This window comes from Schistocerca piceifrons, chromosome 7 (genome assembly GCF_021461385.2).
Source record: "Schistocerca piceifrons isolate TAMUIC-IGC-003096 chromosome 7, iqSchPice1.1, whole genome shotgun sequence".
Classification (NCBI taxonomy): Eukaryota; Metazoa; Arthropoda; class Insecta; order Orthoptera; family Acrididae; genus Schistocerca; species Schistocerca piceifrons.
The window spans coordinates 318,465,242-318,482,053 of NC_060144.1; the positions used below are offsets into that span (position 1 = coordinate 318,465,242).

Below are 16,812 nucleotides of genomic sequence, written 5' to 3' on the forward strand. Positions count from 1 at the left end.
AAGACACTACGCATTCGACCCAACTGATATTCCAAGTCCTTTGACATACCTATAACTATTGCTAAGATGCCTTCATTCGAAGGACATTTAGCGCGTTACACAGGGATTACAGTCTGGCAGAAAATTTTAAAGCACATCAAGCTGTTGACATGGAAATTACACCGTCGTAGTGCAGTGGTCCCTTTCTTGAAGTGGATATTTTCTCTGGATGACGTTAATCAGTAGCTACTTTCCTATACTGACGAGATGAGAGTTTTTCATGAATCAACTTTCCTTTGGGTAACAAATTCAGCTTAGTCTATCTTTTATTTATAGATTTTATCGATTGCTTTTAAGGCGTCTATATTTTTATCTATTCTGTGCTGATTTTGGCACCTGTGTGGCACTGATGGATCCAAACATTTCAGTAATTCTCTTTTACTTTTGAAACATACATTTCCCCTGTATGCTTCCTATCTCCTATGGCACTTAGATAGTTCAAAATCCCCTATCATGTGCCATACCTGTCTATTCCTTCTTCTGGCCTGCGTTTTCCAGAAACTATTTTCTAGACTATTCTAACCTCTTTCCGTTTCTTAACTTAACCGAGTATTTGGTTTTTAACACAACTTAAGTAATTAAATTAGATATCTGTTTAAAATCTAAGTATATGGGAATACACTAACCTTGCAAATGCCAGCTTGCCTTTACACTCTCACTTAAGAGGCCGTGCAACAATACAGATTTCTTGTTCGCATCAAAGCACACCCAAGACACACAGTCTGTCCTAGGTCACTACTATCCTTGGTCTTCACTAACGTCTGTCATTCACATAAGCTGATGGGAACAACGTTGAAAATCTCCGTTCTAGTTGCCAGCTCGCCAAAAACTAAGTATTCCAAAAAAGGTGAAATATTTTTGTCACTGCGATGGTCATATTGGATACTGCAGTTGTTGCTGTACAACATAACCCTAATGTGAGACCAAGCAGTTTTCGAAATACGATGGACTTCCCTATAAATTTCCGTTCTGTTGTCATCTTTCGAACTGCAGAAAATAGTATGACAATTTCATTGTGATAGTCTGTACTATTTTCTTTCCCCGTGTTCTTTATTTGGATTGATGGACGTATATACGGACACACTGATCAACCTCGTCACTTAGCGTTTGTGGCGGTCCGTCATCACAAGCGGCTTGTATAAAGCGTCTAAGGAATATAAATTCGCAATAAATACAAGGTGAGTCAGGAGGAAAGGTACATGCTTTGAAAGTTGATAGTATTGATGATTCTGAACAAAAAACTTCAAATGAACATATGCTATTTTCTTCACAGTATCCGATATACGATTGTCGCATGACCTTCTTCACCAGCACTTGCATACGAATACAATTAAAGCAACATCAGGGTACAAAGTGTTGGCTTTACTGACCATTTCAGTGCACATATCACTTGCGCCTGGTGGAGCGCAGAGTAACAGGTCCAGTTGTTTTAGATAACGATCGCAACGGAGTTTGGTATTTTGAATCCCTTTAAAAGGTGTTACCAGAATACTTAGAGGCTATTCCTTTGACAAACGACGTCGTATGGAGTTTCAGCACGACAGAGCTCCTGCACATTCCGTACTTCCAGTGAAACAGTCTCTCACTGAAATGTATCTTGGGCGGTGAATCGGTCCCCATAGAGTCATTTTTTGGCCACTGAGGTTACCCGGTCTCACACCTTAAGACCACAGTTTGTTGGGTTGGTTTAAGAGCGAAGTCTACAAACGCAAAGTAGACACAAAGGAGGAACTTCTCGTTCGTATTTTACATATGTGTGCTTAAGTAAAGGACCGTACGAATGAACTCAAATCAGCAAGACAGAAACTGTTTACAGGATCTGTAAAATACATTATAATTGAAGGTGAATTTCCTGAACTTCTTGCATGAGGATACATACACAGTTAAACAAAAATTAGATCACACTGTTTCTTTTACTGTCGCCTACAGTTGTCCTGTTTCCCACTGTTTTCATTATTTTCTTCGGAAACTCTTAAGAACGGAACATATGAAACTTCATGGCAGATTAAAACTGTGTGCCGGACCGAGACACGAAGCCGGGACCTTTGCCTTACGTGGGCAAGTGCTCTACCAACTAAGCTACCCAAGCACGACTGACGACCCGTCCTCACAGCTTTACTTTCACCAGTATCTCGTCTCTTCCTTCGGAACTTCACAGAAGCTCTCCCGCGAAACTTGTAGAACTAAAAAATGGTTCAAATGGCTCTAAGCACTATGGGACTTAACATCTGAGGCCATCAGTCCCCTAGACTTAGAACTACTTAAACCTAACTAACCTAAGGACATCACACACATCCATGCCCGTGGCAGGATTCGAACCTGCGACCGCAGCAGCAGCGCGGTTCCGGACTGAAGCACCTAGAACCGCTCGGCCACAGCGGCCGGCTTCTTGGAGAACTAGCACTCCTGAAAGAAAGGATATTGCCGAGACATCGAGTTGCCTCAGTCCGGGGGATATTTCCAAAATGAAATTTTTACTCTGCAGCGTAGTGTGCGCTGATATGAAACTTCCTAGTAGATTAAAACTGTGTTGGTAGGGCACTTGCCCGTGAAAGGCAAAGGTCGCGAGTTCGAATCTCGGTCCGGCACACAGTTTTAATCTGCCAGGAATTTTCATATCAGTCCACACTCCGCTGCAGAGCGAAAATTTCATTGCGGAACATATGTTCATATGACATCATTTGTTCAGAAGAACTCAAATCCTGTTACTTTCCTCCTGACTCGCCCTCTATTTATAACACCAGATTACTTCGTTACACTGTTCAGATGACAGATCCAAGTCAATGTGTAGAATAATATGCATGCAGTTTCTGGAATAAATAATATTTAAATGAAAAAAGTCACTTGAAATAATTCTTATTTCAAAGTCCTTTCCTTCAGAACACAAACACAATAGTTAAGGAATGCCTCTAAATGAACTTGTATAGTATCTGGTCATAGTATCCGGACACCTATTAATGAACAATAATATGGGGTGTCTCCACCCTTCGCCTTTATGACGGCTTGTGCTCTGATGGAGACACGTTCAGTAGGTAGGTATCTGTATGTCTGTGGAGGAATGGTAAACCATGCTTCTTCAAGAACCGAGTCCAGAGAAGGTACCGATGTTGGACGCTTAGATCTGGAGCGAAGTCGGCGTTCTAACCCATCCCAAAAGTGCTCCATTGGGTTCAGATCGGAAATCTGGGCAGGTCAGTCCGTTTCAGGAATGTTATTGTCCACAAACCAATGCCTCAAATACGCATTATGATAGTGCGCACTGTAACGCTAATACAGTCATCTTCTCCGAACTGTTACTCTGCTGTACGCAATACACAACGACGTAAAACGTGTTCATATAATTGCGGACTTAGGCGTTGGCTTGAGTGCAGGGACCGTACACTAACGTCGAAAAATACCCCCACACTGTAACAGCTCATCCTCTGTACTTCAATGTTGGTACTACTCATTACAGCATATAACATTCTCTAGGCATTTGGGTAACCCAGACCAATTCATCGGTATGCGACAATGTGTAGCCTGATTCATCACTCCAATCCACTGGTTTACATTCGCCCACTGCCCACTGTCCAGTGGCGTCGCTCTTTACACAACCTCTCAAGCGTCGCTTAGCACTGACAACAGAAGTGCGTGGCTTGTAAGGAGCCGCTCGACTATGGCGCTGAATTCACTTTAAACTCCCAGTGCTCAGTCAGTAAGCTAGCTGGACTGCTGGTAGCACTCCGGAACTCACGAGTGATTTCTTCAGCTGATACCGCGCACGTTGTAAAAAATTATTTTACGCATTGCTCAGTGCTCCCTGTCAGTCATCACATGAGGTTGCCTGGTCTTGATTTAGCGAGGGATGCTCCTTCAGGTGCCTACTTCACAGTCACATCGTCAGCAGTTACGTGGAGAGCTTATGAATGGTTCAAATGTCACTGAGGGAGTTCTTACTCAAGTGACATACAATGGCTAGCTCACGCTCGGGCCGCGCGGGGTAGCCGCGTGGTCCGAGGCACCTTGCCACGGTTCACGTAGCTCGCCCCATCGGAAGTTCGAGTCCTCCCTTGTGCATGGGTCTGTGTGTTGCCCTTAGCGTAAGTTGGTTTAAGTTAGATTTAATAGTGTGTAAGCCTAGGGACCGATGACCTCATCAGTTTGGTCGCGTAGGATCTTACCACAATTTTTTCCCACGTTCGAAGTCACTGACCTCTCCTGACTGACCCATTCTGCTGTTACTGCTTCCGTTTATACTGGCAAGTCCACCTCTCGTGACATCTGTTGGTCAATTCAGCGTTACGTGAGGGGTCTTCCAGATTCTTTCGATAAGATAGTACATTTTCGCCTCTGTCAATTGACCGGTTTGCTCTCTGTTGCAGATGCCATACCACTGGGAACGTACGGGAGTGCGTGTCATGGCCCTATGCCCTGGCGTTACGGAGACGCCGTTGGTGGCTGGTGCAGGAGGCCCTCAGATGTCCTCCATGGGGCAACTGGCCGCGCAGGAGCTCGCAGAGCTGCCACAGCAGAAGTGAGTGCCGCTGTCTGCTCCTACATAAACTCGCTCACAACTACACTGAAGCACCAAAGAAACTGATATAGGCAAGCGTATTCAAATAGAGAGATATGTATACAGCCAGGAAGCTTACGTACGTGTCACCTGTCAGAGTCGTATCACACCATTACAAGGACTCCACCAGCTTGAACAGTCCCCAGCTGACATGCAGGGTCTATGGATTCATGAGGTTGTCTCCTTAGCCATACACGTTGATCCGCTCGATACAATTTGAAACGAGACTCGTCCGACCAGGCAACATGTTTCCAGTCATCAACAGTCTACTGTCGGTGTTGACGGGCTCAAACAAGCGTGAAACTATATGTCGTGCTCCGGTGCCTGTATAAGACAACAGTTGTTAGATCGGTTACTGTCGCTACAATGGCAGGTTATCAAGATGTAAGTGAGTTTGAACGTGGTGTTATAGTCGGCGCACGAGCAATGGGACACAGCATCTCCGAGGTAGTGATGAAGTGGGGATTTTCCCGTATGACCATTTCGCGTGTGTACCGTGAATATCAAGAATTATGTAAAACATCAAATCTCCGACATCGGTGTGGTCTGAAAGAAGATCCTGCAAGAACGGGACCAACCATGACTGAAGACACTCGTTCAGCGTGACAGAAGTGCAACCCTACGTCATATTGCTGCAAATTTCAATGCTGTACCATCAACAAATGTCAGCGTGCGAATGGGCTTTCGGAACCGAAGGTCCATTCGTGTACCCTTGATGACTGCACGACACATAGTTTCACGCTTGCCTAGGCCCGTCAACCCCTAAATTGGACTGTTTATGACTGGAATCATGTTGCCTGGTCGGGCGAGTCTCGTTTCAAATTGTATCGAGCGATTGAATGAGTATCGAGACAACCTCACGAACACATAGACCCCGCATGTCAGCAGGGAACTTTTCAAGCTGGTGGAGGCTCTGTAATGGTGTGGGGCGCGTGCAGTTGGTTTGATATGGGACCCCTGATATGTCTAGATACGACTCTTACAGGTGACACGTTCGTAAGCATCCTGTCTGATGACCTGGTTCCATTCATGTCCGAACTTGCGCAATTCCATCATGACAATGTGACACCCCACACATCCAGAATTGCTACAGAGTGGCTCCAGGAACACTCTTCTCAGTAAACAATTCAGCTGTCCACCAAACTCGCCAGAGATGAACATTATTGAGCGTACCTGGGGTACCGTTCAACGTGCTATTCAGAAGAGATATCCACCCCCTCGTACTCTTATGAATTGTGGATAGCCCTGCAGGATTCATTATGTCAGTTCTCTCAAGTACTACTTTAGACATTAGTCGAATCCATGCCACATCGTGTTGCGGCACTTCTGCGTGCTCGCGGGGGCCCTACAGAATATTAGGCAGGTTTATCAGTTTCTTTGGCTCTTCTGTGTATACACTGAGGTGACGAAAGTCACGGGATACCTGTTAATATCGTGTCGTACCTTCTTTACCCGGAGTAGTGCAGCAACTCGAGATGGCATGAATTCAACAAGTTGTTGGAAGCCCCCAGCAGAAATACTTATCCACGGAAAATATTGTTGGTGCAGGATTTTGGGCACGAGATGACCTCTCTATTACTTGATTAAGTCCCATAAAAGTTCGATGGGACGCATGTCGGGTGATCTGATGACAAAATCATTCTCTCGAATTGCCCAGAATGTTTATCTAACCAGTCACGAACAATTGTGATCCAGTGACGTGAATCATTGTCATCCTGAAAAATGCCGTCGTTGTTTGGGAACGTGAAATCAATGAATGCCTGCAAATGATCTCCTAGTAGCCGAACATAACCATTTCCAGTCAACAATCGGTTCAGTTGGACCTGGGGACCCAGTCCACTCCATGTAAACACAGCCCCTACCAACAGCTTGCACACTGCCTTGTTGACGACTTGGGTCCATGGCTTCGAGAGATCTCTGCCACATTCCAACCCTACCATCAGGTCTTACCATCTGAAATCGGGACTCATCCGACCAGGCCAAGGTTTTCCAGTCGTCTAGGGTCCAACCATATGGTTACGAGCACAAGAGAGGCGCTGCACGCGATGTCCTCCTGTTAGGAAAGCCACTCGCATCTGTCGTCTGCTGCCACAGCCCACATTGATTTCTGCTGTTGTCTGTTAGCACTGACAACTGTACGCAAATACCGCTGCTCTTGGTCGTTAATTGAAGGCAGTCTGTCATTGCAGTGTCTTTGGTGAGAGGTAATGCTCGAATTTTGGTATCCTCATCACACTGTTGACACTGTGGGTTTCGAAATCTTGAATTCCCTAACGATTTTCGAAATGGTAAGCTCCATGCTTCTAGCTCCGACAACCATTCCGCGTTCAAAGTATCTTAATTCCCCCTCATGCGGCCATAATCACGTCGTAAATCTTATCATATGAATCAGCTGAGTACAGCTCCGGCAGTTCACTGTCCTAATGTACGCGACACTACCGCCATCTGCATATGTGCATATCGCTGTCCGATGACTTTCTCACCTAGGTGAATTTACACTTTCTTTTTCTTTTTCTTTTTTTTTTTTTCAAGAGAAAATTCATAATTACTACAAACAAAAAGTAAGGTAATTCAATAAATTTCACGCTCAGTTTTCGCATGAATAGTTTCTTTCGTCCCACTAATGGCTGCGGTCTGTTTGGGGCCACACACTGCGTATCCTGAGCACTTGACCTCAACCTCAATGTTGGAAACCTTTTCCGGAAACGAGCAGTTTACCCCTTTCCAGCCATTCTGGTCTCCTAATTCAACATTGGTTAGCACACTGGACTCGCATTCGCGAGGACGACGATTCAAACCCGCGTCCGGTCATCCTGATTTAGGTTTTCTGTGACTTCCCTAAATCGTTTCAGGCAAATGCCGTGATGGTTCCTGTGAAAGGGCATGGCCGATTTCCTTCCCCGTCCTTCCCTAATCCGAGAGCGTGCTCCGTCTGTAATGACCTCGGTGTCGACGAGACGTTAAACACTGATCTGCTCCTCCTCCTCCTGTTGCTAATTCAAACCATGAGGAAGATCATTCCTGTCGTCCAGTTGACATGCTCGGCATCGCAGGTCCTTAGCCGTCATCTCGAAAAATCTTCTGTGCAACTGCAGAGGTGATTTCTTGTTTTGAGATAAAAACGTAATACAACCCTCTAGAAACCTTTTTGTTGTCGGTAGCACTTAGATCTTTCTTCAGAACTCTTCTCTTCAGTGTATTTCATTAGACTCGAAAGGTGCTTGCAGAAATTTTCAAAACCGTGCCGTCTTTCACTGCCTGTATTGCTCTCTCCATGTCACATGGGTCTCATGATTGACTTTCACCTGTGTGCAAATGTTTGTGCATTACTACTGTACAGAAACAATTAACTATTTTGTTATTTAACATTTATTATTGAGTAATTATGATATTTATTACTGATTATTATTATTACTATTGTCAATCTTTTTATTTATTATTTTATTTATTACGATTCATCGTTTGATTGTTACAGTTGTTAATTCTTCACATACCTCACAGCAGAAACGTAAGAAACAAATTTTAGTTGACGGCAGATTATCGGCCACAGCGACAGGTATTTTGGTCTGGTCACTGGCATATCTAGACACCATTCCAAAAAAGTAGTTGGTAGTTGGCAACGGTCTCCGATGAAGTAATTGTTGGCTCGGAAATTTGTCGTTCAGTAACTAATCTTTCAACACCTAACTTGTAATGTAAACTGGTAATAATTACGTGAAGTGAGAAGTTAGGTACTGTACATCGAAAGGTCTCAAAACCACACAAACCGTGACTGCAAGACAACTCGGTATCCCCCCTTGTTCATGTTATGTATAACACGGATTTTGAGAGACTCCGGTATTGATACTGTACTATTGTAGCACTGTATGGACTCAAATTCAGCCATTATGCCCGTCGTTCTCCTTCAATGGTTTTTCAGAGAAATAATAACCAAAGAAACGACCTACGGTTACTCCGATCAGGACATTGCAAGAGACGCTCACAGGCAGTTCATCTGTGTCTATCATAAGATTTTTTTTCTTTATGACATCGTTTCAACAAAATGATGATTCTTACTGTCAAAAATACCTCGTCCTGCTGTCATAGACGAATTGGCAGTGATTGGTTTGGCATTGTCCTAATTGGAATAACCCTAGCGATATTGCTTAGAAAAATGATAAAAAACATTGCAGTACATTGTTCACGAACGTCATCAGTATGCACGCAGCAGCATACGCTACTAGGTTCCAAAACGTCGCGCAGAGAAACGGGATTATCCCAGGGCTCGTATCTCGGCTTCCATTCGTGATACAGAGATAGGGTTAAGAATTTTGGATAGCCATTGGGCTATCTGTATACACAACAGAAGGATCGTCTTAGTGTCTCTATCCTGCAGTACACGTTAAAAGCATGAGTGTTACACACTTCCTCCAGCTTGGGCAAATGGAGCAAATCGTTTGGTTCTTTTTACATTTGATGAAGTCTACGACGGGCCTTAATGGGCTTATCAAGGCACCTTTAGCTTTTGGCCGGTTCCTTAGAAACCCCAAAAAAAGGTTTTCTTTTGCCATTTTCCGTATTAAAATCGAGCCACGGATTGCACGATGGCTATCCTCAGAAAATGGTTGAAATTTTTACGATACATTTCTAGGATCACGATGTCGAAGGACCTGGAAACTTTGCATGATATCTTCATCCGTTTCTGAGATACAGAGCTTCAAAGTTACCCAACTTGTACACGTAAAAGCCGATGTGAGGGGAAAACGTAGTTTGTAAGCTGAATAATACGCATAAATATGCTGTAAAGCGTCTCCGTTGTCATGAAAAGGGTTCTGGGAAACACATGCAAAATTTTAGTGCACGTTAATTCCTTTCTGAGGTGTAAAATTAATTTTGCCTCATTTCAATTTCACATAATTAAACTACCAAAATTGTACTAGCCTGTAAGGATTTTTTCACATGAGTGATACCCTGCTGTGGCAGCGAAAATAAGGCACGAGTGGAATAATGTTCCTAACGGAGCACAAGAAAAGCGAAGATCCTGCTGTTTAAAAGACTCTGACTCAAAAGTGGGGTACCAGCTACCTAATTCTACTTTCCTCAGCGCCTTTAAAAATTTCCATAAAAAGTTTGGCATGCGAACGTATTCGTGCTTCTTTAGGTTGAGAGGGAAGGAGACAGAGGCTGTGGGACAGGAATAGAGAGAAGGAGAAGGTGGAACTGGATGAGAGCCAGTGATAATGAAAGAGTGATTGTATGACAATGACAACGAGGAAGAGAGAGATAGTGACCGTGAGAAGAGACAGCAGCAGTAGGATAGGAGGAATGAGATATTAGAAGTGAGAGAGAGAGCAAGAGGGAGGCATTGACAGTGAGCGGAACAGGACGAAGTGGGTGTGAGCGACTTTCTTGTAGGGGAGCCTGTGGGAATGAGAGATGAGCTGCATGTTAAACAGAGCGCGAATATGTTTACATGTCAATAGTACTGCGAAAACTTTTGAAGTTGCAGAGGATGGTAGAATGAGGCAGTTGGTATCCCACTTTTCAGTCAATGTTTTTAAAAGGAGTACATTTGCCTCTTTTGTGCTCCAATAGTAGCGTTTTCCCGCTTGAAGAAGTTATTGTTTAGGGGAAAAGGTATCTGTAGTACTCGAGTTGCACTAAATACATGCCAAACTCCTAGTTTTACATCATACACAGACTCCTAATGGAAGTGATGCATATTTTTAGAAATCAACGTCAGCTGTACTGCACGATCGCATATCCCGTTAATACTTCTCCACAGTATGAATGAGCATTTCAGAATTAACCTCTTACCAGATTATAAAAGCCAGATTAAACTGAGGGAGAGTGTGGCACCTACACGATGGTTTACCTGGAGCACGTGAAATTTTTTGGTTGGTACTTGAGTCTGGTGACTGATTTTAGAATGAGAAGAATTAGTGGTCACTTGAGACCGTATTAGCAGTTTCCGCCATTTTCTATTGTCTTTGTTGTTGTTAAACACGAAGTTCTGTTTAGCACAGAATTTACAAATACGTATTTCGCTTTTAGAAAATAGAAGTGCTGTATAATATATCAAAGCTATTTGGAATTTATTGTTAATCGTTCAGTTTGAGTAAAATTTAGAACTATTTATATAACTTGTGGACAGTTAAGCCATACTTCATCGGTCGTGCACCATCGTTTACCTTGATACAGAAGAAGGTCTTTACCATGGAACATGTGATACTTGCAGATGAACTGGATTTCTTTCACGTCTTAACAATTTTACCAGTCTTGTAAATGGAAATTTGTGTTACTCTTCAGTAACTTCATTTCAAAATGTTTTAAGCCTGTAACTACTTTTTGATGATACTTCTGTTTAATTAGATTACTCTGCTTCATCATTGGTGTGTAGTAGAGTAATAACGTAACAGATTCACCATTAAACACAGCACTGACAACATTTTTTTCAGTTACAACACTTTTATATCAATGGAATATTTGTTCCTGGGTACAAGACCAAGTTCAACCTGGGAACATGTTTTGACTTTCGGAGAAACCTTAATTTTCCGAAGTAATTTCAGAAAAAGACTGCAGCACATAAAAAGCGAATGCCATCATTTAACAAGTGGAATAATAAAATGTATTAAACTAGCTAGGGAGCTAAAGTCTGGAATGTGTACAAAAGTACTAACACTCTCCCCTACTTAAGTCGAGCAATAATATCAAAATTGGACAGTCGAAGAGCAGCATTACTCTGTAATGTTTTAACTGGCGCACAGCTGTGTGAGCAGATGCCTACAAACGAGTCTGGAGAGCGGAACTGCGCAACGAATTTCTTGGAATAATTTCCAAGGCCGCTCCGTCCTCGTCTAGTTTTCCTGCTAAGACTGATAGACAACTTGCCACAGTGTCCCAGGGACTGGCCGGGGTGCCTAACGTGTACAGACCGTGACGTTGCCTTTCTACCAAAGATTCCCATTAAAGTTCCCCCAGCATCTTCGTTATATTTTCTTGTGGACTATACTGTCTTGTTACGATCCCAGTAGTGCACGGTCCTTTTCGTTCCATGTCTGTTGCCGTGTCTACTTGATGAAGACTCCACTATGTCTAATCTTGTGAAGTGAAACAGGAGTAAAGAGAACTCCTATTCCTTATAGCTCGTGTATCTGTGTTGTTGTCCTGAACAATGCAAGTGGTGTAACTACGAAAACGCTATCTGATAAAATGAGTCGCTTAATTTTAAACACTATAACTGAATGTTAACTAACTTCGCCAAAATTATTAGCAAACGTAACTATACCTTAAATAAGCTGTTCTGTGAAATTCAATTGCGCCGTACAGTGAAGTGCTACAACGCATGACGTCACCATACATGACTTGCAAATGCAACACAATAGCTAACACAATACAAAAAATGTTTCATAAAATTGCTAATCAAATTTTTAAAAAATAAATAAATAAGTCGCCAAAATGTTCCTTTAACAATAATCTGAGCCGGTCGTTGTGGCCGAGCGGTTCTAGGCGCTTCAGTCCAGCACCGCGCTGCTGCTACGTTCGCAGGTCCGAATCCTGCCTCCGGCATGGATGTGTGTGATGTTCTTAGGTTAGTTAGATTTAAGTAGTTCTAAGTCTAGGGGACTGATGACCTCAGATGTTAAGTCCCATAGTGCTCAGAGCCATTTGAACCATTTTCTAAGTCTAGGGGACTGATGGCCTCATATGTTAAGTCCCATAGTGCTTAGACCCATTTGAACCATTTGAACAATAATCTGTGAATTTACACGCACAATCCTACTAAACAAGCTCTAAACACAGAATAACACACACACAAATGTAACAATACTCTGTGAAATGTAATTTCTGTCCATAAAATGAAATCTGAGCTGATCCTTACCTAAACTGAAGCTGATAATTTCGAAAAGCAGTACTTACCTCTCAGGATCTCACTGTTTCATGACTGAAATATAGGTGGACATAATAAATTTCATATGTTGTAAATAGTCTTCACGGGTTTGCCGCCGGATCACGTTGTGCAAATTCCACAATATTTCCTCGGAGCAACTGTCCGACATCATCAGGTGGTTCAACCTTGCTGCTGGCTAGGTACGACTGAGGCGTATGACTCTGTCGCATCGTACTGCATCGACAGCAACAATTTGATCAGCAGTTGACTAGTGACACAACAAACTGTTACAAATTGATTACTACAAGGATAACTCCAAGCCAGAGCTCTGTAGCGTACATTCCACCGACCCGAACCACCGCCATTTTGGACTTCAGTGGTGTCAAGTGGGAGCTCATTGGAGAGCAGGGTGGAGGTCTGTTGTGTTTTCTGACGAAATCTGGTTCCGCGTCGGTGCCAGTGATGTCCATGAGATGGTTAGAAGCAGGCCAGTTGAGGATCTGTAATCAACCTATCTGCTTGCTAGACACACTGGACCTACACTTAGAGTTATGGTGTAGGGTGCGATTTCGTATGACAACAGGAGCAGTCTCGTGGTTATCCCTCACACCCTGATTGCAAATCTATTCGTCAATCTGGTGATTCGACCTGTCGTGCTACTATTCATGAACATCATTGTAGGGGGTGATTTCCAACAGGATAACGCTCGCCCGCATATCGCAGTTATAACCTAACATGCTCTACAGAGTGTCGACATGTTGGCTTGGTCTCGTCGATCACCACATCTGTCTCTAGTCGAGCACACATGGAACATCACCGGACAACTTCACCACCATCCACAAACGGCATTAACCGTCCCTGTACTGCCCGACCAAGTGCAACACGCATGGAACTCCATCCTACAAACAGTTATCTCTAACCTGTACAACCCAACACATGCACGTTTGCATGCTTCCATTCACCGGTTATTAATGTACCAGTATTTCACGTTTATAATCGCTTATTTCGTGCCTACACGCAATGTTAATCACTTAAATATGTCACCTATACAAATGTATTACCGAAATTTCATTGCTCTACGTTAATTATTTGTAGATGATGGGATGTTTTTTGGCAAGCGTAGACTAAAATTATTCGCTGCCGCTTCCTGGCGAGGTTAGGCGTCCTTTTGTACCGGTTATGCCGCTGGACGGCGGCGGGGCATAGGCACTATGTGGCGTTCGTGTGCAGTGTGTGTTGCCTATCAGACAGTCATCTGCACCACGCGAAAGGCGGTAGGCTGTGCAAAATTGAAGTTCCTGTTTGGCTTCCAAAATATCTTTCTCGGCTTAGAGACACTTATTCTTATCGTTGCCTGTCTGAAAATCAGTCAATTTATTGGATTAGGTAATAGCAGCACACATGGTAAGTAGACGCCGCTAATTCACTGAAATCTCGTCGCTGGGAAGTTAGCGAACGTTTAGTCTGTAATAAAAGTTGTCCCCCTGAAGTGATGTATCACCCAAGATGTTTATCGGAAAGAGTATGTAACACCCTGTACAACATTCTCAACTGAAAAAAAACAAAAACTGCGTGTGTACGGAGGTCTTACCATCTATGGCTACAGTTTATATGCGTTAAAGTGTAACATTGACCTGTATTTTTAGTGTCAGACGGACTTAGTGGGTAAGCGAGCTTGACGACTGCACGTCAGGGATAAGGGCCTGCTTACAGTTTATAGTTGAGTAAAATATTTTGTAGATGTTTCATAAAGAACATTTGATTTTTACTGGATGTTTATTTTAACCTGGAACAAATAAATATCTTGAAAAATACGCATCGTATGGACCAAAAATGTTCCAGATGAAAACTTAATATTTTCAAAGGGGACATCGATCTGTGCTAAAACTTGCCACCCCAACCCCCCACTTCCATCTTGGGAGGGGGGGGGGGGACAACTTTTATTTTCAAACGGGAACCCCCCTTTCTAACCGAACATTCGGAATCTACTCCAAGAAATACCCATGAAACGCCCCCTTAGAAAAATTATAAATGACTGTGCTTAAACTGACACAATATTTTTAGCGCAACGCAATCTGACTTTCAAAAATCCCTACAAAAGAATGGCCCTGACTAACAATAACCTACACCTTTCATGAATCACTTACCTCACAAAAATCTCCGTTACTCATACTACTGCAATACAGCGAGCGCCACTACTGCCAGCTAAATAAAAGACTCTAACTACTGAATGCACTAACTACTGATAGGCATAGTTAGCAAATGAAAGATTTTGATAGAGAACAAACCATGTATTTACCTTAATAGTGTTCAAAAGTCATTATATATATATATATATATATATATATATATATATATATATATATATATATATATATATCAGTTCATGACATCCAGTCTTACAAATTTACTCCCTCTGATGGACACACGTCCAGATCATCCGCTCTCAAAACTCCTCCATCTCTCTCCCCACATCCACCACTGCTGGCGGCTCACCTCTCACTGCTCAACGCTACACGCTCTTCACATCCAGCTGCCCAACACTACAATAGCAAACAACAATGCAAACCAGCCACAGACTGCACGCAGCACAGCCAGTGATTTTCATACAGAGCGCTACGTGGCGTTACCAATAAAAAAACCTAAACAGCCTACTTACATAGCCCCCACGCTCCCCATAAAAAAACTTTACAAATTGTTTTGGGCAGTGGATAATGCAAATTTGAAAAATTTTTTCATAATTACAATAACAAAGATATCAAATGCACACACTTATTGATACACTGTTGGTGAAAAGCAAAGATTTTCTCACAGTCCATAAAGACAGTCCTGATCATTCATCACAGTGCAGTGTTTTTCTCAAACTCTGAGCAGTAATAGAAAATGCACACTGAAGTAGTGGATTTCCATGCAGTCTTGAAGAAGTAGTGTTGTCCTTCCAACGGAAAGACAGTGCTGACTCTTGACATGCAGACAGGTAATGGGCCACAACAGAGCAAACCCACAGCAGAGTCAGTCGAAGTTTTGAAGAATATTGGTAGGTAGGTCATCACAGAGTAGACCCACTGTAGTCCTAGTAGAGATTATGATATTGGTGGGTCACCAGAGATGCAGACCCACTGCAGTCCTTGTAGAAATAATGGTATTGGTGGATCATCAAAGGTGCAGACCCACTTCAGTCCTTGTAGAGACGGCCAGCAGCCATCTGTTGCGAATGTGCAGGTGCACAATCACTATCAATCGAAGAGCCTTGTACTATATAGCATGTCCATAAACCACCTCTTGTGCACTCACAAAGGTTTTAGTATGTCCATAGAAGTCTTGCAGGCAATATAGCAAGTCCATAAACCACCACTTCAGCACTCACAAACTTTTTGATGTGTCCTTAGAATCAGCAATTTTGTTAACCAGTCCCTTGCTGAATTATCAACACATGTGCAAGCACTAACAGTCCCTTTTTTTCATATATTGTGCATATACTATGACCAACAGAAACGTGTGCAGTGAAATGTAACTTAATTTGATGAACTAGTGTCAATTACGATTTTATAACATGAGAATACAATTACAAAGGTACAGAAAACATCATTAAAAACATAGTAATACAGATAACATTTGTAGTAATACAGGCTTTACAAAAGAATAGAAATAAACATGTACATCAGTGTTACAGGGATTATGACATAAATAAATAAAATAATGAGAATAGTTTTCGAAACATTAATTTCACACACGAGCACTGAAACAGAACAGAATAAATAATGTCTAAACATCTTTACAAAGTAAATAACACATTATTAGAAAAATTCTATAATATAACTCTTATCAGATAAACACATAAAGACACAAGGGTACACAAACACATAGCGGAATAACACAAAACGAAAGGACAGGTTTGTTTTCAGTGTAACATTTGGAACTGCAGTCCAACCCAAAACTTCATCCCATAGATCTTTCCTCTTATTTCAACCTTTGTTTCCACCAAAAAAATCCTATCCAAGCATGCTTTCTGTATTTATATGTTCACTTATTTCTTACCTCATTATTTATTTTCCATTATCTTACCTCATCATTTATTTCCATGAAAATCCTACCTAATCCTGTCGTCCCCAAACCCTACTTTTTTGTTCATATCCTCTTTCAAAATACTTTTTTGGCCAAACCATTTACTTATAGCTTCTCAATGCATTTCTTCCAATTCATCACAACTCGTTCTCGTATATAGCCTACCCCATCTTAAGCTAACTTAAATCTACTGAGGCAATGTAGCAGCACAAAACAATTAACACAAACAGCAATGACAAAAAATTGGAAATTGGCAAAGTAAGCAGCAGTATATCTAAATTAGCAA

At 42.3% G+C, this 16,812-nt stretch overlaps 1 protein-coding gene across 1 annotated transcript in view; it reads left to right on the forward strand.

The window, feature by feature from the left end:
* Positions 1 to 16,812, forward strand: part of LOC124805313 (15-hydroxyprostaglandin dehydrogenase [NAD(+)]-like) — a 103,706-nt gene that overhangs the window by 75,674 nt on the left and 11,220 nt on the right. The window contains exon 5 of the mRNA XM_047265828.1: positions 4,401 to 4,552. Coding sequence (XP_047121784.1) covers positions 4,401 to 4,552 — 152 coding nt within the window. The remainder of the gene's footprint in view (positions 1 to 4,400; positions 4,553 to 16,812) is intronic.